General features: G+C 42.7%; 2 protein-coding genes across 7 annotated transcripts in view; both read left to right on the forward strand.

Moving 5' to 3' along the window:
* The window catches only part of kalrnb (kalirin RhoGEF kinase b), an 83,871-nt gene extending 76,896 nt beyond the window's left edge, over positions 1-6,975 (forward strand). For all 6 annotated transcript variants that reach the window (XM_076303364.1, XM_076303365.1, XM_076303366.1 and 3 more), the window contains 6 exons: positions 66-116; positions 208-285; positions 1,346-1,531; positions 2,145-2,316; positions 2,613-2,779; positions 5,172-6,975. In XM_076303364.1, the coding sequence (XP_076159479.1) occupies positions 66-116; positions 208-285; positions 1,346-1,531; positions 2,145-2,316; positions 2,613-2,779; positions 5,172-5,387 (870 nt within the window). In that variant the 3' untranslated portion in view covers positions 5,388-6,975. The remainder of the gene's footprint in view (positions 1-65; positions 117-207; positions 286-1,345; positions 1,532-2,144; positions 2,317-2,612; positions 2,780-5,171) is intronic.
* A 17,677-nt stretch (positions 6,976-24,652) lies between these two features.
* Positions 24,653-26,148, forward strand: LOC143141986 (beta-crystallin A2-like). The gene is made up of 4 exons (XM_076302673.1): positions 24,653-24,815; positions 25,196-25,337; positions 25,633-25,775; positions 25,946-26,148. The coding sequence occupies exons 1-4, from the start codon at positions 24,655-24,657 to the stop codon at positions 26,091-26,093; spliced, it is 594 nt and encodes a 197-aa protein (XP_076158788.1). The 5' UTR covers positions 24,653-24,654; the 3' UTR covers positions 26,094-26,148.
* Positions 26,149-27,023: the final 875 nt, after the last annotated feature.

Genomic DNA, 27,023 nt, shown 5'->3' on the forward strand with positions numbered 1-27,023 from the left:
CCAGTGAAATCATTCGTCTCATTGACAAGGCGTTCCAAACTGAACAAAGGCTGTTTCTTTTTCAGGACTTCTTGAAGTTCAGCTCAAAGGCTGGCCTGGACTGTCAGGAAATTGAGGTGAGCCATTTTAGCAGATAAAAAACTGAATGCACCCTTCACACATTTTTATATGTGGTTTTGATTTTCTGTAATCTCTGTGTTCGTACAGAAAGCTGTGGATCTGATGTTCCTGGTGCCCAAACGCTGCAATGACATGATGAACCTGGGCCGGCTGCAGGGTTACGAGGTGAGATGACCTCACACTGACCTTTCACTTTTGACACAGGGAGAACTTGACGGGTGTGGTAGATAAGGAGAACAGTAAGGTATGGAGGGGCATTATTGAGGGCTTTCTAGGAGAGGAGAAGTATTTTGAAATCAATCCTGCGCTTGACTGGGAGCCAGTGGACGGAGTTGAGCAGACGAGCAGCTTAGTTCTGGACGTATTGAATTTTATTGATGGTTTTGTTTAGTAAGCTGTAGAGAATGCTATTCTCTACTGCTAAGAAAAACTGTGCAAAGTGTCATGGCTGAGTGTTTCGGCTGCGCTGAAGGACAGGGAGGGGTGAAGGCAAAATAGGCCACAGAGATGACATTCACTGACTGGACCCAAAGGATGATCTGGTTAGCTTATATAGGTGCATCTCAAAAAATTAGAAAATAGTAGTCCATTGCCTGCCCAGACTGAGAGATTAAAGGCTCAGGAAACCATTGCCAATGTTTTGACTTAATTAACTGATTAAAGCTCATATCCACATTTCTGTATTAAAAAATCTTTATTGTAATATTTTGAGATGCAGGCTAACCCTAGCTGTAAACTGTAATCATCAATCAACAAGAATATAGAAATCAAAGTTTCCCCTAACGTACCCTATGTAGGGTTTTTCCCCATGCACTGAGGAGACTAGAAAAGGGAAGTGGTGTCAGCTGACTTCTCAAGCTGTCGTCGTGCCCTTTTTATGGAAACTTGTGTAGCACACGCATAGCGATTATCAGATGTGATCATCAAACCTGTTCGTCTTTGAACTCAGATCACATTTGATTGCCATTTTCAAACAACCTAATGCCTCCAGCTGTGTCCTATTAATAGTCCTGAAGTATGGCTGTCAAAGAGAGTAGTGTAAACGCGTATACTGCTAATAAAAACCTTCCAAAGTGTCATGGAGTTTATTTGCAGTGGATATCAAGTAGTCCATTGTGAATTTATGTTGTTGTCTAACAGTGGTTTAACAGTTGCACTCATAACACTGGAAACATCCACAGGGCAGACATCAGGAGCTAACACAGTGTCTTATGGCATCACACAGGGCAAGCTCACAGCCCAGGGCAAGCTGCTTCTACAGGACACGTTCTTTGTGACGGAGCACGACACGGGGGTCCTGTCGCGCAGCAAGGAGCGGAGGGTCTTCCTCTTTGAGCAGATCGTCATCTTCAGCGAACTCTTACGTAAAGGCTCGTCCACGCCCGGCTACCAGTTCAAGAAGAGCATCAAGGTAGAGCACTACAGCTCCCTCCTCTGGCATCACACACATATAGAACAGGCGTCTGCTCTAGATGCAGTCAAGTCAAGTCAAGTCAAGTTTATTTATATAGCGCATTTCATACACAGAGGTCATTCAATGTGCTTTATATAAACAAAAGCAAACAGTAATAACAAATAAAAGCATAAAAGGGCAATAGTGACAGTCACACAGCTACTTATTTGGCTCAACTGATAGTCGGATGCCGGAAATACCAGTGACATGTGACAGCGACAATGACATTTAGCACTTAAGGAGTGTACATAGTGATAAATGCACACACAAAATGTAAGTTGGTTTGGATAGGAACATTGGCCTGATACGTATTCTGCATTTGAATATGTAGGTATGTATTGTGTTTATTGTTCCTTTATTGGTCCTTTTATTGGTCATTTTATTGGTCCCATAACTACAGACTATGCATTCAATTAAATACAGACTAAGTTTGAATGTGGAGAGCAGACATATTGCTTGCAAATGCCATAAAGAACATAAGAAGTGGCAGATCTCGTGTGTCGTGCGTTATGTCAGAAAACGTTTACTCTAAATTCCATGACATATTTTGAATGTGTTATTTCCCTTGTAGGTGAATTACCTGAGTATGGAGGAGCATGTGGACTCGGACCCATGTAAGTTTGTGATGGCATCACGGGGGTCCTCGGAGAGGCTGACGCTGCAGGCAGCCAACATGGAGATCAAGCAGGAGTGGGTGCAGCAGATCCGAGACCTGCTGGACGCACAGAGCAGCTTCCTGTCTGGTAAGAGACTACAGTACCCACAATCCCTTTCTGTTTGAATGGTGCCCTCAGTGTTGGACTGTTTACTGTAGGTAGTAAATGTAATTATGACCATATACGTTTCTATATCCCTGTTACATCGTTAAAATAGCTTTTCAGAACCCTTAGATCTTCCAAAGACACTACAGTACCCATAATTCCTTTGTATCTTAAAGTTGATTAGCTGGTCTGTCTTCCAGTAGTCACCAGCCTAACAAGTGTTACCACTGATCTATTGTTAACCAATACATGTCTTTGTCCTTCCCGGTCGGCTGCAGCTCTTCAGAACCCTCAGATCTTCCAGAAGAAAGACAGTGGAGGCTCTCTGCCCCGACAGCATTCTGCTAACGGCCGGCCACCTGCCCACCCGTCCAGCCCCCTTAAGCCATCTACCTCCAACGGAAGCCCTGCCCACAAGTCCAGCAAGCACCCCGAACCAGAGATGGTGAGTGCAGCCCGCCACGTGGAGACTGACCTGGATATTCAGTACATGCTGTCGCAACAGGCTTATCCTGCCGTGGTTGTCTGAGGGGAGGGGAGGGGGTTGTAAGAGGGGAGATTTGAGTCAGGTTGATTTAAAACACTGATGTCAGTTCCATTCTTTGTTTGGGTCAAGCTGTATCCTGTGCCCAAAGGCTCTTTTGTGTGAAAATGATCAATGTCTTTTTTACATACATTTTACTTAATTTTTTTTTACCTTAACTCCTTAAAATTGGTGTCCTAGTTTTTGTACTGCACCTATTTAGATTCCCATTGGATCATACTGATGGTCTAACCTGACTCTCGCCAGATGAATTTCGTTCCGCCTAGCTCCACTCATCCATCTGGGATCAATCCATTGAAGTGTTGCTTCAGAAGGCTGGGCCTAATCAAAAAATGCTTGCATATGATTGGATAAGCCACTTGTCCGTCATCTATTGACGTGCTACTTCAACCACTCACATCGAAGCCAACCCGTGACGCTGATAACAGTCTCACAGTTGCTTCTACGCTATGTCACATCTATGAAACTCCCGCCCTGCGTCCTGATTGGCTCTACCATAAAATCTGGTGCAGAAATCACTCTCAACGGAAGAGGTCCCAGATGGATGTGAGTGAAGCTAGGCGGAGCTAAGCGGAACGAAATTCATCTGGCGAGAGTCAGGTTACTGATGGTCACCATCCTCTGTTAGACAATTTCGTCTTTCAGCTAAAAGAAGGAGGTTTTGCCAGAAGGCTTTCAAATGTGATCATCAAACAAAAACAGATTTTCCCATGATGCAGTGCTGTTTGTCTTATCATGGGATTGATGCTCAAGGCAACCTCACCCCTCAATAGTCCATTCTGTTAGAGATTTTGACTACTATAGATTCCTCCCGAGTGGATGTGGAAGACTCTGTGTGTGTGTGTGTGTGTGTGTGTGTGTAATAGTGCTTGTGTACCTGCATTTGTGTAAGGGTGTGTGTGTGTGTGTGTGTCAGTGAGTGCATTTGTAGGTCTGTGTATGTGCGTGTGTATTAGTGCTTGTGCATTTGCATGCATGTGTGTGTGTGTGTGTGTAATAGTGCTTGTGTATCTGCATTTGTGTAAGGGTGTGTGTGTGTGTGTGTGTCAGTGAGTGCATTTGTAGGTGTGTGTATGTGCGTGTGTATTAGTGCTTGTGCATTTGCATGCATGTGTGTGTGTGTGTGTGTGTGTGTGTGTGTGTGTCCATGAGTAGGTGAATGGTCACACACTGAGGGCTATTCTTAGTGGAGAAACTGCCCTAGTTTCCACTACTCTACCTCGTCCCTTTAATTTTCCCCCTCTCCTTTCTTTCTTCTACTTTCTCTCCTTCTCTCTTCCACTCTTCATCTATCTCCTCGCCCTAATCTTTCCTCCCTTTCTCTCTTCTTCTTTCTCTTTTCCTCCTCTCCCTCTCTCACTCTTTCTCTCTCCCTCTCTTTTATCTATCTCCTCGCCCCAATCTTTCCTCCCTTTCTCTCTTCTTCTTTCTCTTTTCCTCCTCTCCCTCTCTCACTCTTTCTCTCTCCCTCTCTTTTATCTATCTCCTCGCCCCAATCTTTCCTCTCTTTCTCGCTTTTACTTTCACTTCTCCTTTTCTTCCTCTTTCTCTTTCCCTCTCTTCATCTATCTCCTCGCCCCAATCTTTCCTCCCTTTCTCTTCTCCTTCTCTCCCTCCTTTTCCCTCTCTCCTTCTGTTCGTCTGTCTTGGCCTTGGACTAGCCTGGAAACCTGGGCCTAGATAAATCACCCCTGTCACCGAGACCCAGACTGCAGGAGTGCACTGGCTACTTTCTTTATTTTTAAATGTCTCATAGCTCCCCAGGTTTTTTTCTTATCAGTCTATTTATTCCTGGAAGCAGCGCAGGCAGGTCAAGGTTAGCACAGACGCTAACAAAGTAGCAGCCTCAACGAAGTGGCCACTGCGCTCAATTCCTCTCCGTCCCAGGCCCCGGCTGGGCAGCCACCCACTGCTCTAGATCAGGGACAGGAAGGACACTGGAGATGACCAGTTTGAGTCTTTGTTTTGTTTTGATTCGTTTTGTTTTGTTTGTTCCAATTAATTTATTTTCCACGTGTCTTGTTGAACAGTCCATGATAAACAGGAGACAGTGTTTGAATATAAATACGTCGTATAAGTTATTTATTTTATTATTATCATTTTAATTTGTCCTGCTGAATAGTTAAAGAAAGTGGGTTCCTTAACCACTATATAAATTATTAGTGAATACATCACATACATTTTTTTGTTTTGGTCTGAGGTATTTCTTCCCGATAAAAGACTTAAATCTCTTCTTTTTCCTCTTGCCTTGTCTTTATATGTGTGTGTGTGTGTGTGTGTGCGTTTCCTTTAGTCCGACGACCCAGACTGCAACGGGCTGTCGTCAGTGCTGGTGACGCACGACTACAACGCAGTGAAGGAGGACGAGATCTGCGTGGTGGCCGGCGAGCGAGTCCAGATCCTGGCCTCCAACCAGCAGAACATGTGCCTGGTGTACCGGCCGGCCAACAGCCAATCGCCCGCCGCCGAAGGCTGGATCCCGGGTCACGTGCTCGCCTCCACGCGGTGAGCCTCCGCCCCTGGCTCACCCTGGCGGACACACACACCCTCCTGGTCCTCCTTCAGGTCCTCTTCGCCACCTCCTTTTCAGTTGAAGCCCTCAGTGTAGACTCACTGGTAGTAGCCTCCTCATGTTCGGCCATCGGTGAAAACCCCACGGAGCCCCCTAATGAAAGAGGTGTCAATCCCGTGCCACCGCATCACATCACCACAGCAACTGACACCTCCCCCCTTCCTTCTCTTGAGATCTGATTGGACTGTACGAAGCACGGCACCTGCCCCCTTTCTCTCTTCTCACTCTCTCGTCTCTCACCTGTGGCTCCGCTTCTTTCTGATAGGACAAAACAATAATGAACTGACGGACGCCGCACGCTGTCCCTATGTTGTTGGACGCCATCGCCATACCTTCTGTTGATATGTTTCAAAAAGAAAGAAAAAAACATTTAAATAACAGGGGAATTCTTTAAATATATAAATATATATATTATTAAAAAAAGAAAGATTGTGTTCCTTTGGAAAGGGCAACTCATGAGGTGAACTTCTGATTGCGTTGGTGTGACCATGTGTTTGTGTGTTTATGCTTCTCATTCAGCCACGTCATTCTGCCCACACACACACCCAGACACAAACACTTTTACCCCCAACGGGAGTCGCCCTGACTTCTACTCTATGCCAAGTCATTTGTACACAGTGTACTATAGTTTGTCTTCTATGAGTTCAAATTTTTATTTTTGCAAGTTGTTTTTAATAATTATCCCATGATTTACAGGTTCTCCGATGTTGACAAGCCACAGCTGAAGCATAAAAAAGCATTTTTCTCCTTTTATGTTCTGACTCATGTTCCCTTGTACAAAAAAAAAAAAAACGTTTTCTGCACTTTCCAATGAAATGCATTACGATGACGCCAGGTTGTGCAATATCTAAAAAACAAAAGTCGACGTTCATCATTGTACTTGTAATGTAACAAAGAATTTTAAATGTATTATTCTGTATCATTTTAAATTTGTACATAATATTTTTGACATTACCATGATCTAACAGACAAGAGAAAGTTATATCTGTTCAGCATTAGGATATGAAAAACTCAGTTCTATAAGTAATTAAAAAATAACTTCGATAGACAAGACAGTGCTATGGTGCTCCTACAAAACACCTCAAACTATCAGCCCATGAATCATAATTCTGTCTGATTTAGTGCATCATCATCTAGGCCTGTTTAACTCATCCCAGGCCGGGTAAAAAAAAAAGACTAAAAAAAAACTTGACAAAAAAAAGACTAGAAAAGAAAAAGTAAAAAAGACAAAACATTGATTTTGAACAATTAGTCGATTCCAAGTTGGTGTTGTGAATGGCATCTATTTCTGATTGTGAGTATCTGCTGCTGTCTCCTGGCGCCCCCTCCCCCACCCAGCCCTGGCCTTTGTGAGATAACTGTACATATCAGATAGAGCAGCCCACGTGGCAGCGGACTCTGGGCCGGATCGGAGCCAGATCAGAGCCGCATCTGGGTCGGATGCGGGGCAGAGTCGGCGGCCATCTGGGAGGTCTTTCATTTGTTTAACTCTGGAATGTGGTTCATAATAAAGCTGACAATTTTTCATCTTGAAAATCCGTCTCTTCTTTCCATGTGAGGTGTAGCCTTTACATATTTACATCTAAGAGTCAAGAAAGGCACTTCAAAACAGATATATTTATTTTAATATACATACCTCTGAGCTTTATGAAACATACAGGGGTGGGGGGGGGGGGGTCTGTCGATCAGAGGTAGGCTATATTTCTTCATTACCCAGGCCATCATTATAACAGGCCGCTGACAACGACGGGTTTTGTGCTTCACATCTTTCCGAATATCACGCCGCTTGTAGTGTATTCCGTTTACTAGGATTTCATTGAAAGTGAAAGTAGACGGGTTGATCAGCTGCGTTCTGAAGAATGCTTGATTCAAGTTCAGTGTGTGTGGCGCACTTCTCAGCAGAAGCCATGAAACGGTAAAGGTCAACAAATTGATTTAAAAAGACATCATGTATGAAGTTCCCCCCCTCGTTTTGGCTTTGCATCCACTGTCAGGATTTTCCAATAATGAATCTCGTGATGCTGATATTGAATTTTTAATTTCTGCGCGTGTAAGCTGTGCTTGAAGTTACCTCCCAAGTAGGCCTAGCTCGCTGCAGCCTGCGAGAAGGCGAGGCTTGACATCAAGCCCCGCCCACATCCAACTCAGCCATGTTTTCTTTGCCTACGTCACTTCCCCATACGCTTTGGCTTTAGGCCTACTGCCGACAGCCCGGTAGCGAATTACAGTATATAGTATATTGTTTCATATTAGATGATAGAAACCGATGATTTAGGCTAAAAACAAATTACATTTCATGCAACAACAGTGAATTTTTCATGTAGGCCTAGGCTAGTTACTGTAATTGGGTTCGTGTAGGCCTACTTTTTCGTTCATTTGATTTCCTGTTTTGAAACAATAACCATGCACATTCACAAAAATTGGTCATTTTAAATATTGATGACAATGTGTTCAAACGGAAAACGAGCCATATTTCATTTAATTTAGCCCTCAAAAGTAGAATGGTGTGTTGTTTCATTATCATGGACTATCAGTTTAACAGCAAGAATTCTCCATTACAACCAAATAGCCTACAAAGGGGCGATTTTGCTTTATTAACAACAGGTGAACCAGAAACATGCATTGTGTAACGTTAACCGGTTAGATCAAGCTCGACATCCTCATCTCAAATATAGGCTACTAGTCTAGTCGTGATTTCATGAACCCAGAAATGTTGAGTACCCTAAAGTTTTATTGCAGAAATGTCATCTATAGGCCTAGTGGGTGGAATTCAACTTGGTTGCCTAAAGTTGCACTTTGGGCAATTTGCATAATTAGCATAAATAGGCAATTTAGGCAAGACAGTACATAACCTGACTCCGCCAGATGGATTTGCTCCGCATATCCATCTGGGAACTTTTCATTGAAGAACTTTTGGGAAGGGGCGGACATACTGGTTAGCTGATTGGATAAACCATCTGTCTATCACCACCTTTGTTGGTTATCGACGGGCCAAATCAAACAATTAGATGAACAAAGTATTCTTCTAATGCCGTTTAACATACAATTAAGTTAGGTAACGTGACAAACGTTAAGATGTTTTAACTTACCATTTATGAACCTAATCAACGACAATTCCCATCAAGTTTTCACGGTAGGCCCTACACTTCTGAAGATAGTATATTCCTCCATTATGAACTGGAATCAGCCGTGGAGGATGTCTGTGTCGTTCATTCCTCTCAGCTGCATGGCTGAGACTCATAGCTTCACAGTTTACCCAGGAATACTTTCTAATTTGAATAAAACTTGCGCGATAGCTATGCTCATCTCTGTGGATGGTCATGTTGTTCGTTGCGTCACACCTCAACCCGCCTCAAAGCCAATGCTGATTGGACGTTCGTTTGGTGAACTGCTCCAAATTTTCTTTAACGGAAAGTATCCAGACTGATCTGCGAGTGAAACCCTGAAGCTCGCGAGATCAGGATGGTCTCACGAGGCTAGACAGTACAGGTGAATAGGGTAAAACATTTAAATAATAGATATCACCATGAAACTTTCTGAGTTGATTACTTATGTTAAGATGAGAAAAAAATGTATTGCATGTTTGCACAAAGTGCAACTTTAGGCAACCAAGTTAAATTCCACCCACTAGGCCTATAGATGACATTTCTGCAATAAAACTTTAGGGTACTCAACATTTCTGGGTTTACTATTGGGCCTATGGGGGTCACGACTAGACTATACTGCCCAGACAGCAAGCAGCTATCGGACCACCGGTAGGTAGGCTTCTTGTCAGCAACCCGCGATGGTAACGTTAGGCCACCGGCAGTCCGCCGTATAAATGAATAAAGAAAAGGTTGTCAAATCTGAGGCTCGTTAGCCCAGCGGACCGCGGTAGAACCGATGTGCAAAAACTCAGCGGTCCGCCGGCGACAGCGAAACCGGTGGGCCGCCGCCAGCCTCTTGCCATCTGGGTGGTTAACTTTGGATTGGATTGGATTGGATTGATACATTGAGATACATATATTTCAAACATTATAGCATATTACAATACAGCCTATAAGGCCTAAAGAAAACTAATTTATAATAGAGCAAAGTAGATGTAGCCAAAGTCCTTTTAGGCAAGTCCCTCCACTCGGCGGCCATTTGCCAACGCTTTTTGGGCACTCGTAGGGCATCCATTTCGGCAGAAATGCGCGTGCGCAAGGCTTCAAGACACCGATCTAGTTCCTATCTGACGAACGAGTAGTGTGACAACAGCGTTCTTATGGAAACGTTGGTGCTGTTGCGAGTTGCTGCAGTGGTTTGAATCCACAGTTTACGTGTTGAATTACACAATAAAACGTATGTTGCAGTAAGTTGCTGGTTTGTAGAATGTAGCACTAGCAGCTCGCCCAGTCTCGTTGCGAGTCCTGGCTCTCTCTGCCGACTGCCGATAGCTAGTTCCTATCTGACGAACGAGTAGTGTGACAACAGCGTTCTTATGGAAACGTTGGTGCTGTTGCGAGTTGCTGCAGTGGTTTGAATCCACAGTTTACGTGTTGAATTACACAATAAAACGTATGTTGCAGTAAGTTGCTGGTTTGTAGAATGTAGCACTAGCAGCTCGCCCAGTCTCGTTGCGACTGGCTCTTTCTGCCGACTGCCTCCCTCCCTCTCGCCGCCAGCAATTTTAAACTGCGTGACGTAATACAAAAAAACATGGCTGACTTGGATGTGGGCTGGGCTTGATGTCAAGCACCGCCTTCCCGCAGGCTGCAGCGAGAGGCTCCTCGTTAGCTGTGATACCTCCATGGCTGTGACAGACCTTCCAGGTTTTCAAAGCCTGTCTACCTTAGGCCTACTACATTGTTTAGTTAACACCTTGTCATTTCGCGTTTGTCCAGCGGTTAACCTCCGTGAACCTTGCGCCCCTTGTCTAAAACATATTTCAGGATGCCATGAGAAAACGTAACGTTATGGTGACTGTGCGAGATCAAAGCTTTGGCATACTTAGTAAACGTCTTGCACATAATAACATTGAGCTGAATATTTAGTGGAAATAGCCTATTGTAGCATTGTGCTGATAGATAAAAAGTCGCCAATTTAAAGGCGCAGTCCGCATTTAACCCTAGCTCTCCATTTAGTGTGTGCGCTTGTAAAACTAGTGTTGTAGCCGCTTAGCCTACACAATCCTGATGCAGTAGCTTAAAACAGAGCCTACCATTTATTTTAGGAGGAGAGGTGTAGGACCTACAGTGTTACTTTGGGAGGAGAGGAATCGATGTAATTTGATTATCTTTGGAACTGAAATATCAACAACCTTCAAGTTGCAACCTCTTCAATCAGCATCAAAATATCAGTAGGCCTATCACGATTCACTATTTTGTACGTAGGCCCAGAGGACTGTTAGGGGGCAGGCTATATATTATCATCAAGTAGGAGTATAGTAAATAATTTAGTCAACATTTTAACTCAACAGTTTAAGTTATAAACAAAACATGTTATAAATGGAAAAAATCCATGGTTCTGCGTAGCTGTTGGCAAAATGATCATGATGGCCTATATATTTCAGCCATATTTGGTTTAGTCTTGTGTAGGTTATAGGCTACATCAGAGACTTTCTAATGTGGAGACACAGCACTCAACAAATATAGAAACATAGAAATGCATGGGGCTAGTTTGTCACGGCAATATGGCCGTTGTCTACACATATATATATGTGAATACATTGAGCCAATCATGTGGTGTGATGTGAACACATTGAGCCAATCATATGGTGTGTTGTGACATCGTGCCAATCATGTGTTGTGATCTCGCCGCTGGAGCAAGATTGGTGTCTTGAAGCCTTGCGCACGCGCATTTCTGCCGAAATGGATGCCCTACGAGTGCCCAAAAAGCGTTGGCAAATGGCCGCCGAGTGGAGGGACTTGCCTAAAAGGACTTTGGCTACATCTACTTTGCTCTATTATAAATTAGTTTTCTTTAGGCCTTATAGGCTGTATTGTAATATGCTATAATGTTTGAAATATATGTATCTCAATGTATCAATACTTCCCATAAAAGTCATCAGATGTCATCATTTAAAGGGTTATTTTTCAAATTTTATTTCCTTTAAGGCCCTTTTCCAGTGCCACCCTCGCATAGGATTTGCCTCATGAATTTTATGAAGTGTAGGTGATGTAAATATATACGTACGGTAGCCAACACTATAGTACACTAAAGTACTCAAACCATGGGGGTTACCTTGGCCAATCACACCCCTGAAGATGTTCGCACAATAGCCTATGCTCCTCCCTGTAAAATGGTTATGATGACTGACCCAAATTAACTTTAAAACCAACATGATGGAGGTGGGATCACCCAGTCTGCACTTCTGTAACCTCTTCCTCCTCTCTTCACCCATCTCCCTTAGCACTCCGTGCTACGTATATTTTCCTTTTTTTTACCTTTGCCAATCACACCCCTAAAGATGTTCGCACAATAGCCTATGCTCCTCCCTGTAAAATGGTTATGATGACTGACCCAAATTAACTTTAAAACCAACATGATGGAGGTGGGATCACCCAGTCTGCACTTCTGTAACCTCTTCCTCCTCTCTTCACCCATCTCCCTTAGTCTCTGGATGTTCTCACAACCGTCCCTGTTTTATGTAGAAGAGCCCAGAAGACTTCAGCTAAAACGGTATCCCTCTGCAATTAAGCACCATCTGAACATTAGGACTCTGTAATTGCAATCCATAGCAGATTAATCATTTTGGGTAGACCGCGCAAGCTCCTGCCTCAAGAGCTGATGTGAAATTATGGTCAAATGGCATACGAAGCCAGTGAATTGAATTCCTTGAAGATGTGAGGTATAGGATCCAGCTGGCAAACGGACCAAAGAAGAAAAGGATGTACACTTTCACTTTGAAGGCGCAAATATGCAGTGTATTCCGGAATACATATAGAAATAATGAATATAAACTGTAATGTGAAACTTATTCCTTCTCACGCATTGCTTTTTTTGCCATAACAAAAGGTTCTGAAATATTTAGAACCCCCCACTGGAACCACATAAACCGAAGTGCTTCTTGGAATTATGAGGATGGACTATTACTCTACGACGCCATCGTGAGGCCATTAATTATTCACGACATGTTGGAACATTGTCATTCTTGCGTGTCATTTTGTCCCTCAAGGTTGACGGAGAAAATGTCACGTGCGAATATGGAGCTGTATATATCCACATAACATAATTACGCTTTCATATCCCACGACCACACGTGTCATCACCTGCGACTGTATAAATAAGGCCTAATTTTTACTAGCAGTTCAACACTGCCACCAAGCGGATGTATTTCATTCGTTGTTTCGCGGGAGATGAGTTGCTTTGGTGAATTGGCCCATCAGTGCAAGGCAAGGCCAGGTTTCGAATCTTTATCGGATGTAGCCTACTAATGAACTTAATGCTATTTCAATACATCAGTTTTAACCCAGGACCAATTAGTTGACAATGCAAGCTTCTTGCGCAGCAGTGTTGGTTTATATTGGCCTTATCTCAAATACTTGGTGAGATATTATTGAAATGTGATGGCTCAGGCACTTGTAGCTTCTTATCACTGGATGGCACTAGAATTCAGATAATCTAGTCTGACGCATGCCTGGGATTGTGAATGTAGGCTGGTGGCAAAATGGAGACGAAAGCCCACTAAGGCAGACATAATTTCAGTGTAAAAGTAAATGAACGAACACACAATCCAGTGTGGAAGGATGAATCGATGTTGTTAGTTTGGTCGTGCAGTGTGGTCTTTGCGTCAACACTATTATGTAGCTTCAGGTCCATGTAAGGGATATTGTTTTAGTAGACAACAAAATAACATTGAGACAGATGACAAGCATTCAATTGTACTTGTAGCTGCCTACACCTCATATAAAACTTTACATCCTTCTGCCATGTGTTTCAAACAAGTTCCGAAGCCACTCGGCTAGAGAGGAAAAAGAATCATTTGCAAGTTCTATGTAAATTATGTGTAAATTAGGCGCGCACGAGTGGAACAGTAGGGTCGTTCTTCCCTGTAACCCCCATTTTCCCTCTGTCAGCAGTTGTGTAGTGGACTAGTAGCCTACACCTGTAGCATACACCTTTAGTCATATTATCAAGTCATTTTTAAGGTCAGTGGTGTCATAACATCGTTCCATAGGGAGAAACATTATTGAGTGAAAGTGCAGTAGCTTAGGCCTAGTCTGAGCAGCTGGGCAGATCCTCCTCGCTGGCCCTCCCCCTCAAACTCCCTGAGTCAATATTGGACCTGAACAAAAGTGCGACAGGTGCGAGCGGGTGGAACGTCAGTTTTCCACATCTAAAAAAGGAGAGGGGCAGTATTGTTTCTCCCATATAAAAGCCAAGGGATGACAGAAGCCACCTCACTTGACAAGAAGGTGCAGGTGGAGAACGTCATTGTCTTGACCCTTTGAAGCATCGCGCAGCACAATGAATCGCAGGTAAACTCCTTGCTATATTCTCTTAAAGTTATTGAAACATTTGTTTAGGAAAATCAAAGTTTAACAAAACATCTCTTCTATTTTCTCATGTTTCACTTTCCTATTTCAGTTCGAATCGGGGAAATGGAAAGGTTTTAAAGTTGGATTTTTCGATTTTCATCAATCGAGGCCACTTCTTCGGGAACAGCTGAAAGAGATATAGCCTACTCCTGGACAATATGGTAGACTATCCGCGAGAGGATGCTGCGTTGATTCTGTGTTTGCTTTACGTTGAGCCACACGCACAATACATGAGGATTAAGTTTTGTTCGTTCGGCTCGCGTTAAGCAGGTGCAGAAGTTCTTCTGAATCAAAAAGGTGGACACGGTGAATTGCAGTTGTCTTGTCTTTTTCTCTTTGAATGAAACATATGGTCCAAAGTCATTAAAAGTGAAGACAATAATCTGCGTTTAACTGATGGAGTTGTTTTAATTGAAATAAACTATTTAAATAAAACAAATACTTGGACAGAACTTTATTATTTCCTTGAATTTCCCCTGGGGATCAATAAAGTATCTATCTATCTATCTATCTATCTATCTATTATGCTTGGATTGACCAATTATGTTTTCTATGTGCGTTTTTGACGGATAATCTCTGCACATTTTCTGAAAAGATGTGGTTTTCAGCTCAAGTTTGAAGAAAGCCACAAACACAAATAGAAAACATTGCATTGTATTTACCCATAGTTAACAAGAACGTATTGTGGAAAGTATTCTTGTGACGATTAAGGATATAACTGAATTGAGCGGGGTTTTTTTCCTGAGACCTACATAGTCTACCTTACCTAAAGTTGTTCCAAAGTGTTTGTTTTGAGTCTGAGATTGAGATGGTCGCTCGTGTTGCCAGGTAAGGTAACTTCGTCAATAGGGCTGTTATCGCTTCAATGAGGCTAATGCGTAAACTCACCAAATGGCCCAAAAGGATCAAACATTAACTCCGGCCGGCTCTGGTCGCTCCATCTCTGCTGCCCTTACCATCTGCCCTGCCTCAATTTGGTTGAGCTGTAGTCATGGGAGCAGTATCACCCTGTTCATTCAGTGACGAAATAAAAAATACATTCTTCACTCATTTATCAAACATTCACTTGTTACCTCAGAAAGAATAAACAGCCCACTTTTAAACAACATTTAGTTGTGCCTACTATTCAGACTTAAGTTAAACAAACTAAAAAACATTAGGCCTACACAAGCTGATAGTTTACCCCGACTTGACCCTGCTGGCCTTAAAATCAAATTAAGGTTTTGAACACAATCACATTAGTTTTTGCTAGAAAACCTACCATACTTTGTGTATTTTAGCTTACACATTCACTGGTTGCTTCACTAAATCATCTCTGTGAAGCAGTTAAGATAGTGACTGGCCGAACTAATACACACTATCTGTATGCATTCTTCATCTTAAATGTAATTGTCTCCTGCAGATGTTTAATCAGTGGCTGGTAATTGAATCAAGTCAGGTTTTTAGATCTGTCCAGATGATGTTGCTTGCTTGAACTGTGTGTGGTAGTGGGATCTGGTCTGCTGCGGTCAGCTGTGTAGCTCCAGGGGACATGTGCTGCTCTAAAAGATATTAAAACATTGCTTATGAAATATGCAAAGCCCCTGAAGGTTATTTCCCCTCTGCTGATTGGCTATTAGAGCCTGTTCAACGGCCAAGATCAGCCATTGGAGAGTGATTCATTTGGTGTGTCTGTTCACAGGTCCAGCATATGATGGTCTCTGTGTGATGCTAACTGTATCAGTTGCATAGGAGCTGTGTAGGTGACCTCACTCACAAACAACCAGAAAAAAGATGCACAAACACAGATACTCTCTCTCACACACACACTGGCACGCCCACACACACACACACACACACACACACACATGCACGCACACACACACACATGCACACACACACAACACAGATACTCTCTCTCACACACACACTTACAGGCACACACATGTGCACGCACACACACACACACACACACATACACACACACACACACACACACTCATACATACACACACGCAGACACACACACACACACACACACACACGGTTTAGGGCTTTCAGGGCCTGTTTTTCACACTTGCTTTTTTTCCATGGATTAGTTGCCATGGTTGTAGTACACGTGGCACAGGTAATTTCCCAATCCAGTATTCAAACTCTAATCGGTTATACAACGGAGCAATGACATTCTCACAGCATCATAAACATACACTCAGTCTGGAAAGACCAAGGGAGCAATTCAGATGCAATATTAAATGTACTCCTGTGTATGAAATTGAATGCACATCTAAGATTTTAAATGTCTATATGAAGCTTATGCAAACATTACTGTCCCAAGTTTAAGGCTTTAAATGTCTATATGAAGCTAAATGCAGATATTACCGAATTCCGAATTCAGCAAGCTCATGGCATGAAATACATTATTTCTCTAAAGCCTTATGTGATATACAGCATATTGGAGGCGTGTTAGACCTGCAGTAGTTGTACACATATGACTCCAGGCACTGCCACCTGCATCTGCTGTGTTTGCATATGCTGAGATGGAATCAAGCCCTCTGATGCAAATTAGGAATTTGGCAGTGAAATGGGTGTAACTGTTGCATTGTGAGAATGGCCAGGATAAGTTATACAGTGCCTGACTAGGTGAAGATCTGTGTCTGTGTGTTTGTCTCTGAATGTATAGGTCAGTGTGTGTGTGTGTGTGTGTGTCTAGGTCTCTCTCTCAATTCAATTCAATTAAATGTTCAATTCAATGAGCTTTATAGGCATGACTGTAAGTGTTGCCAAAGCAGTAGTTACATCCAAAAATTAGCAATTAATAGTAATAATAATAACAATTGACATGGACATCTCTTTTCTCTCTGTCTCTCTCTCTCTGTGTGTGTGTGTGTGTGTTTGTATTTAGTCTAGTGTAAAATTACCATTCTGTCATGGAGGCCTTTGTGTGCACACGAGGACAGCTGGATGGATCACACCACAGTGTGCGTCACACACACACACACACACACACACACACACACACACACACACACACACACACACACACACACACACCTGCACACAACACAACACAACACAACACAACACAACACAGTCACATATACATACACATATACATATACATATACATACACATAACAAATACACACAAACTCACACAATTGTGTGTATGTGGTTTCTAGACACTTCCTGACAACACAGAGATGTTAATGCAGTATCACTGAGGAGGAGGAGGATCTGTTGTCATGGTAGGGATGGATTTTAGAGCACGCACACACACACACACACACACACACACACACACACACACACAGTCATGCATATATTGGACCAAACACTGTGGCCATGGCACTGATAGACAGAGACTGACATTTTAAATAAAGAAAATAATTATATCATGCATAAGTCTTTCTTTATCTGTCTCTTACACACACCTTACACACACACACACACACACACACATACACACACACACACGCACAAAAACACACACATGCAAACACACACACAAACACCACAGACACACATGCATACACAAGCACACATACATACACATCTGTGTCTCTTTCACTCCCTTTCCCCCCCCCTCTCTCTTTCTCTCTCACACACACATACATATCCACCCAGACACACACACACACACACACACACTCACACACACACACACACACATGTAGGCCTCAGGTAAATGCAGGAGGTGTGCAGTAGGAGTAGAAGGGGACAGATGTGTAAACATGGCATGTTTGCTTGGCCCTCTCGCAGGTCCAGGCAGGCCTGCGTGCTGATTGGCCGCCTCCATCGACCCCCACCGCTCCGCATCTCTCTGACGTGCTGTTGCTGAGCTCACCGTGATGTCCAATATGAATACAGACCTCTTTTGATGAAGTTGCCTGGAGCCGGGGAGTGTGTGTGTGTGTGTGTGTGTGTGTGTGTGTGTGTGACTGTGTGTGTGAGTGAGTGTGTGCATGCATGTGTGTGTGTGTGTGTGTCTTTGTTTGGTGTGTGTCTTTTTGTGTACGTGTGTGTCTCTGTGTGTGTGTGTGCACACGCATGTGTGCATGTGTGTATGCATGCACATGCATGTGTGTGTGAGAGTGTGTATCTGGGTGTGTGTGGTGTTTGTGCATGTGTGTGTGTGTGTGTGTGAGTGTGTATCTGTGTGTGTGTGGTGTTTGTGCATGTGTGTGTGTGTTTGTCATTGTAGTATGTGGATTCAGCATGTGGGCCAGAAGCTTCATGAATGGGGAGAGAAAAAAAAAACAGTCTAAATCACTAATGAGTCATTGAGCTTAAATACATCACCCAACCCCTCTCCTCCCAAAGCAGTCTAATGTAGAAACAGAGTAAGAAAAATATATTGGACCCAAGGGGAGGAGGTGGCAAGTTTTAATTGAATAATTATGAATAAGCCATAAAAAGTAAAGTCTTGCTGTTTTGCATGCAAAGGTTGAGATTTTCCCTCAGTGTTCAGTTTTTCTTCACACGCGTCTCTTTGAAATATTACTCCCCTGCCTTCGAAAGCAGCTGCAATACCACCAAAGATGTGTTGGCTTGCTTTGAATAATTTCATTGTAAAATATCAAGAAGAAGAACAAAGATATCATTGTTTGTGTGTGTGTGTGTGTGTGTGTGTGTGAGAGAGAGAGAGAGAGAGAAAGAAAGAGATACAATAGAGAGTGTTAAAGAGATAGAGAGCGATCATGTTTGTGTTTGTTTGTGCATTCTTGTGTGTGTGTCTCTCTCTCTCTCTCTTTCTCTCCCCCCTCTCTCAATCTCTCTTTCTCTGTATCTTTCTCTCTCTCTCTGTGTGTGTGTGTGTGTGTGTGTGTGTGTGTGTGTGTGTGTGTTAGCTGTAGGTGTGTCTGTGAGAGCCATGTGCTGATGTAAATGGCTGATTTCCCAGTTAAATGAGAGCTGCAGCACCAGTACAGGAGGGGATGGCATATTCCTCCCTCCCCCTTTCTCTCTCTCTCTAGCTCTCTCTCATTCTCTCTCCCTATCTCTCTTTATCTCTCTCTGTCACTAGCTCTCCATCTCTCTCTAGCTCTCAATGTCTCTCTATCTCTCTCTCTCTAGCTCTCAATGTCTCTCTTTATCTCTCTCTCTCTCTCTAGTTCTCTCTCTCCCTCCATTTCCTTCCATCTCTCCTCCCATTCTCTCTCTCTTACTATCAATAGCTCTCTATCTCTCCCCACCTCCATTTCTCTCCCCCCCCCTCTCTCTCTCTCTCTGTCTCAGTCTCTTTGTCTGTGTATCACCTTCCCTCCCACAGATTGTGTGAATGAGTTTGCTAGTCTTCACTGTCAGTAGTAAGAGTTTTAAAGAGAGTAAGAGTTGCTAAAACACATTTTATGAAACCTTCCACCCTTTTCTCAAAACTGTAAACACAAACCCCAAATCTCAAACTACATTCACAAAACCTCTGACAGCCTCTGCAAAACTGAACAATTGCCTGAAAACAGTTGTAGCTGTAGAAAATATAACCGCCGCTTAGTCCTGTACTGTACATCCTCTCTGCAAAAATAAATCAGGCTTGTCAATTTGTCTCCATCTCCTAACTCCATCCCCTACTCTTGCAACTTTTGTGTATGCTTGTATGTGTGTTAGTGTGTGTGTGTGTGTGTGTGTGTGTGTGTGTGTGTGTGTGTGTGTTCTTGTCTGTGCGTGTGTGCCTTGTAGCTCCTCTCCTCATCATCCTCTACCAGCAACCTTTCGCTCAACACCACCTCCTACAGGCCGATGGGTGTACAGTCAACAATTTATGTACTAAATGTACACATAAATTCATTTATTTTATGCCCCCCCCCCCCCCCCCCCCCCATGGATGAAATTCCACAAAACTTGCCATATCCCCAGAGGATGTGAGGTTAATCATACACATGAATTCTGGTGCAGTGGTGGTACCTGGGGGCGGGGGTGCAAATCACAATGAATGGTTATGGACTAGGTTGATTAAAAAAAAATTTATCATCGGTGCCACGGTTCAGGTAGTTATTTAATAAAAACTGCATTTTTTGGGTTTCGGGGGGCCCAGCGCAGGGACTGAATGAAATTTTTCTGTAAAAGTCTAGTGGGGCTACATGCCCACCAAGTTCCATGTGCCCCGGTGTTTCAGTGTCCGGGGAATTGTTAACCAAAAATTCAGGAAGTTGATGATGGGGGGGAAAAAACTATATATATATAATAATTTTGGTACTTGTTGGTTCCCACTAAGGGGCTTGTATTTGGTCTGGTTATGTTGCTGATCGGATCATAAACAGCCACAGCAACGAAGAGGATTGAATGAAGAATTTGTTGATATTGGTTGGTATTTGTGGATGCCCACATCAAGCGTTTGTCTGGTTATGTTCCTGATTGGATTATAACTGGCCACAGCAATGAAGAGGAATGAACAAAACATTTATGGTAGAGAACCCATCATGAGTGTGGAAGGGAGGTGGGTGTGGGACGTCAGACACCACTGCTGAGTCTTCTGGAGGTGTTGTGGGCCTAATGGGCTCTTTTCACCATTGTTTTCCCAATAATATCAATTTTAACTCGCTTAAATCCTTCTTTTTCATCACATGCTGATTTACTAGTTGCAACACCCAACCGGGTCTGTGTAGAAACTAATTACATTAACAATAGCGGCAGGTTCAAACACACCTGGCTCCACCAGAAACAAAGCGGCCGCATTGAGAGCCTTTCGTGCAAAGAGCCCATTCAACAAAACACTGAAGAAGGAAGGTGCCTGCCTGATAACTCCAGTGATACGAAGGCTTATCTTTTTTTTGTTTCGGTTCTTTGGTTGGGCATTCAGGGTCCCGGCAGCACATGTGGTACCATGAAGGAGGGCCACTATGGATCCTGGGTACATGGACACCATTTGCAACTGCCACCAGCCTAATGCACATTGTTGTTGTATCCTGCATTATGTTAGGTACTATTAAAGGGACACTTGACAGGATTAGCTATATTTCCCCCTCTGCTGGAGAAATTGTGCATTATGCTATTTCAAACTGTGGAAAAAGGTAACAATAAAGCACATGGATTTGTTTACAAGCAAGCGAAACGGTTAGCATAAGTTCGGCAGAACAATGTGGATGTTACAAGGTAAGAAACACAATTTAAAACGAGTTTCTTGTTTCTCACTTCTCTTTCCGGGACGGTAGTCTCAAGGTTGGTTTTCCGCCTGGGGTCGCTAGGGGCAGCGGGGAAAGTCACCATTTTCACCGCAACAGGTCATTTAACCATCCAAATGATTTCTAAACTGGTTTATTACGTTGAAATAGTTGCCAAGTTCACCTTTAAATAGCTTTGATTTCTGACTGGACAATATGGGAAATCCCCTACCAACAGAACAAGGAATTTTCCACCTCTCCTGTGTATATCTGAAATGACATTATGACACTATAAAGTAAATTATGTTATTTAAAAATATGCTTTGTGCTAAATAGACCTGATATAATGTGTATAGATCATGTACAAGTAATGTCATTTTTAAATCTGTCATTGTTGCCATAAGTCATCAGGGCATACAACTTGTCATGTCTTATGGCACCATAAGCATGACCTATCTAGATATTTAGCTGTTAAATGTCAGTTTATATTTTCATATTTTCTAACTCTATGAAGTAGATCATTTTTCAGCCAATTACTATTCATAGGTTTCATCCGAGCCCTTGCCACAGGTGTATAAAATCAAGCACCATGCATTCATAAACTAGGGACCTGATGAAACCCATGAATAGCAACATAATAATTGTTCTTTGTTACAGTTTTACTGTAAATATAGTTATGTAACATTGTGAATATTGCTAAAACCAGTCACATTAACAGTGCTTCAAGCTAGGTAGTCAAATCATAGTTGTCCTTGATGTCCTTCACGTACAGTAATGATCTCAGTCTCACCTTTGACCAGGTCCTATTCACTAATTTGCATAATAGGAAACATTTCCATATGTATCTTTTCATTAACTTAGTTTCCTGCCAGGAACTGGGAGGTAAGCTGAGCACGGGTGAGTGTTACTAATCACACACACAATTTGCAATTTATTTCAGTAAGTTTCCATTCACCTGTGGATATTTGCATGAATCATGTACAATATATGTCAAACTGATTTAAAGCTTCATATATGTATCGTAATTCATCCTCCTCTGCTTTCTTTTTCATTGGCCTCTTCATCCTAGCTGTAGTTCCTCTGCACTGTAGCTTAAATGTTATTCTATAGCTGTAGCTCTGTAGCTTAAATGTTATTCTATAGCTATAGCTCTGTAGCTTAAATGTTATTCTATAGCTGTAGCTCTGTAGCTTACATGTTTAAATGCTTAATTGTTAATAACTTAAATGTTATTATATTGCTCTAGCTCTGTAGCTTAATTGTTAAAATGCTTAAAAGTTAATATCTTAAATGTAATTCTATTTCTGTAAGTCGCTTTGTATAAACACGTCTGCCAAATTAATACATCTAATGTAAATGCAATACATGTGGAGGGTGTCACATATGCTATTATAATTGTGACAGCATACATGGCTTTATTACAATGACTAGAGAAGCATTAGTGAAAATAGAGTTCTATTTGAAGAGCTATTTTCCAAAATGCTATATCCACCATTTTAATGTGTTTTCATATATAATTTTTTCAAATGTTGTTTTCCAAGTAATTTCAGTGGAACTTTAATTGGGTTATTGTTGGGTTATTGTTTGATTTATTTTACTCAATCAAAATACCACAATTGATTATTGACAGTTTATTGATATTACCTGAAATACACAATTAAATAACATGACTTATTATTGTTTTCAAACATGGATTTATAGCATTTTGGAAAAGAGCTCTTCATTTGTCAAGGCTGACTATATGCATAACCAACTTGCTGTAAAATGATTCATTCTGAAAGGGAGACTGAGACTCTGTTTTGCAGTGAGTCATCCCATCACTAGATGTCACTAGACTCAATAGCAAACATATTGAATTAGCAAGTTCTCTTAAAAAACAACAACAACATGTCATTAGACACAGCTCCAGCTGCGGTGATTTCTCTGCGTACAAGAGGTTTGCAAGTCTTGTCCTTTGTTTTAGGGACTGGCTTCAGGCAGGATTCTGCCAGCTATTGCCCCATCTGCAGACCACAAAGCCTGTGAAAGGATCACCTGACAGCCATCATGTAGAGTGAATGCAGGCACTGACAGAGGTGTCGCCTGTGGAATGGTCGGCTTTGTGATGCACAGGGCCCTGACAATGCTGCACGATCCTAACGCCAAGAGGCCCTAAGAACTGACATCTACGAGACATGTTTATGAGAAATGTTTTTTCTTGTCCTCTGTTAGGGATCAGATTGTTTAAATTCTGAAAAATAAGCCATAGTCATCATTTTAAACTGTGTTGATGATGATTTGTTGTAACTTGTCACTCATAAGTTTTTCAAATGTTTCTTTCTTGTTAGTTAAAACAAACCCTAATACAGGTAAATAAACACTCTAATTACAAATTACAATGGGCTACGTTTACTCTTTTTAATATCCATTACCGTGTACCTGAATACAAAAAAAAAGTTTAAAAAAAAGGATAAAAGAAGATAAAAAACATGGAGGGGAGGGATTGAGGTAGGGAAACGCCTCACTGGTAGGCTGTTCTGTGTTCCAGGTTAATCTCCCACAGTTCCCTTTTGTGTCTCCATCGGCCAATGAGGGGCGGCGGCCATTGTTTGGGTCCCCTGTCAGTCAGCTCCCAGGCCTGGTACACACCGGGGTTTTTGATGAGTCAGAGGATCTGAGCCTGCCGGAGACAAAGGCAGGACTTAGGGCCTCATTGAGGCCAGCCTGCTGAGCATGCAGAGCTGCTGCGGATTCTGCAGTTACCAGGGTGACGGCGCCTATATAAGCGTGGCACAAGGCACAGACCCCCGACATAGATTACGCCACATCTCTCCCACCCTCTGCACGTAAGTATGGAGCTGCCACGCCACGCACTGCCACACCACGCCATGAGGCGACCAACCACACCAACCAATCTAGCATATACCTAGGACACCTGCCGGGTCAGTGCCATCAAAGAGCACTATGACCCAGACTTTGGCCAATAGAGGAGATGAGTTTGGTTTGTCCAGTTTTGACGAGGATGAGTTGAAACATCTTCTGATGTCCACATTTGGGAGAACTAAAGTGCCAACCTTAAGAACAAAACTGATGGGAGATGGACATCCTGTGAACTCCGTTAAAGCTGGAATTGCTACATGGCGCTTGCCCTTCAGCATGACCTACAATCCTGGATTCTTTGCCTGCCAAAGCTGAACTGATACTCTACCAAGGCCTTAAGAGAGCGTGTATCTATTCCTGCTTATCACTGGAGCTCTAATGGTGGCTCATCTCCATCAAAACACTAGAGCAGGAAAATTATCCTTCGTGTCTGGGCACAACCAAACATCCTCTTAGTAGACTCGCACACAAATAAGTAATGTTAGGAGTAATGCTAAACCAGGTTTCCTAATGACAGACGTGCACCTAAACAACGTCTGTTTTTCAATGGGCCAAATGCACACAAGATATTTTTCAAAGTCAATGACTAGGTTTAATTTATCATTCAAATACCCCCCCCCCCCCCCCTTGAGTTCTGGTGTAGTATCTCACAGACATGTGAAGTGCACAGTGTAGGCTGGCAAGAAGAGTAGCTCTCAGCAGAACTGACTGTGTTTTTTTATGTGACCCTTTTGCAGCCGGAGAGAGCAAAACACTCAGGCGGCCATCATGAATCAGCAACAGATGATGGATCAGAGAGGGCAGTGGAGGATCACTGTCTTCGAGGAGGAGTACTTCCAGGGCAAGCGCTGCGAGTTCTCGCTCGAGTGCCCCAACATCCTGGAGAGAAACTTCCAGAAGATCCGCTCCATCAAGGTGGACAATGGCCCGTAAGTCTTCAAACGGACAGAGAGAGAAACAGAGATTGACAGAGATAAGAGTGGGACAGAAGAAGTTTGAGAGAGAGAGAGAGAAAGTGAGTGAGTGAGTGAGTGAGTCTGAGAGAGAGAGAGAGAGAGAGTGAGTGAGTCTGAGAGTGAGTGAGTCTGAGATAGAGAGAGAGAGAGAGAGAGAGAGAGAGGACATCATACCTCACTGCAAAAGGATTTCAGCTGGGTCGTTGACCATTAAGTGCCTACTTTGTGTAGTAATTCAACAGTAGCAGTAACAAAAGCTAAACATTTCATCATTATATTAACCATCATCTCTCTCTCTCTCTCATCTTTGTCTCTGTTCTCCTCCCCTCTGAATTCTTTTCTTCCTTCCCCAGCTGGGTGGGTTACGAGTACCCTGAGTTCCAGGGCCAGCAGTTCATCCTGGAGAAGGGTGACTACCCTTGCTACGAGGCCTGGAGTGGAAACAGCAGTTATCGTACCGAGCACATGCTGTCCTTCAGGCCCGTCAAGTGTGCTGTAAGCTACCTTTTCCTCTTCCCTCCCACCCATAAAAGGGTCATTCCATACACCACACACTAGTCTAATAGGCCTACACCATGCTGTATATCATCATTAACCCATAGTAGTCTATTGTGATCCACGCAATGCTACACTTAAGGCTAATTCGATTTTAAAAATGGTTTATAGCATAGTATTTTTTACCCAATGTTCTTCATATCAGAGTATCCTACTATAGGCCTACTCTTCACACATGCTGTAGGTCTCTCATGGCTGCTCATGATGTGTGGCTGTGTGCTTGTTTTCTCGGCAGAACCACAGTGACAGTAAGGTGACCCTGTATGAGTGTCAGGACTTCCAGGGGCGCAAGTTTGAGATCTGCGACGATTACCCCTCCCTCCAAGCCATGGGCTGGTGCAGCAAGGAGGTGCCCTCCATCAAAATCAACTCAGGAGCGTAAGTTGCTGTCTATTCCAAATACTTTAGCGTAGTCTCTAGCAAATGGCCTTTGTAACCGAGAAAACGTTAATACAGATATATATATTAAAAAAGTTCTAATTTTCATGGTCTGTGTGGACCTCTCTCTCTCTTTCTCCCTCCCTTTCTCTCTACCTATCTCTTTCCAGGTGGGTGGCCTACCAGTTCCCCGGTTACCGTGGATACCAGTACATTCTCGAGAGAGACAGACGTCAGGGCGAGTTCAGAAACTATAATGAGTTCGGTACCCAGGCTCACACCAATCAGGTGCAGTCTATCCGCCGGGTGCAGCAGTAAAGGCCCGCCTTTAACTTATCCTCATTGGCTACTATGTACCCACTGTTAGCATGGCATGGCATGTGATAACGTAGGCAATAAAATCTTTATTCAAAACTCCAGAAAAAGAGTGTGCTTGTCGCCATTCCTTTAACTTCGAATACGCATTAGGAAATGATAACATTTCAAAAAGGTTGTAGCCCGGGGAAGATGTTTATTTATTATTTATTTTTTAAATTTGAATTATTATAATTAAGTTATACTCCTAAACTAACAGGCACTGTCATCAACTTCACAAGAAAGGCAAGAAACGCTGTTCGTAAATGAATGCAATGACTGGAGATTATTGAAATCACAGCCGCATTTATTTAACAGCATTTGTACCTATTTAACAGCACAATGTACCTGAGTGTTTTAGAACACATTTCACAATGATTAAGACTTTTTTATTTTGTGCATGTTAGGAATAGAATGTATATTGTTCCTGTCGGATTGTATTTTATTTTCAATAAACACGAGCAAGAGATCACCGCTGTTAATGTTTCCGCTGTTTCTTGTTGCGGTCATGTTGTTCTTGTCTCATCGTGATGTGCTTGGCTCTAGACAATTGGCCTATTAGCGCGTCATTATTGGACCACCTCTGTTGCTAAGGCCTAGACATTGCCTACAAGGTGTCTGGCAAGTTTGTCGATTATTTATCTACTCCATGTCATGATGAAGATGACCAATGGTAAACTGAATACAAATAGACTACGAATGCCGGCGGCATAAACCATATGATAGTAACTGATAGTGACTGATTGCATGGCCCTGCTTGGACCATAGGTTGTTGCTTAAAATGACTTCGAGTCACTTCGAGCCTTAAAATAAGATCACTTTTAGCAGGCCTGTTAGGAGGCCTGTTGGCTTTTCAAACTGAGCACATTTTCCAGGGAGGACTGTCCGAGTTCT

Source organism: Alosa pseudoharengus, unplaced genomic scaffold, assembly GCF_046254945.1.
Source record: "Alosa pseudoharengus isolate Yale_2024_CS ecotype anadromous, Long Island Sound unplaced genomic scaffold, YU_APseudo_1.1 YU_APseudo_1.1_scf_24, whole genome shotgun sequence".
In the NCBI taxonomy this organism is placed as follows: domain Eukaryota; kingdom Metazoa; phylum Chordata; class Actinopteri; order Clupeiformes; family Clupeidae; genus Alosa; species Alosa pseudoharengus.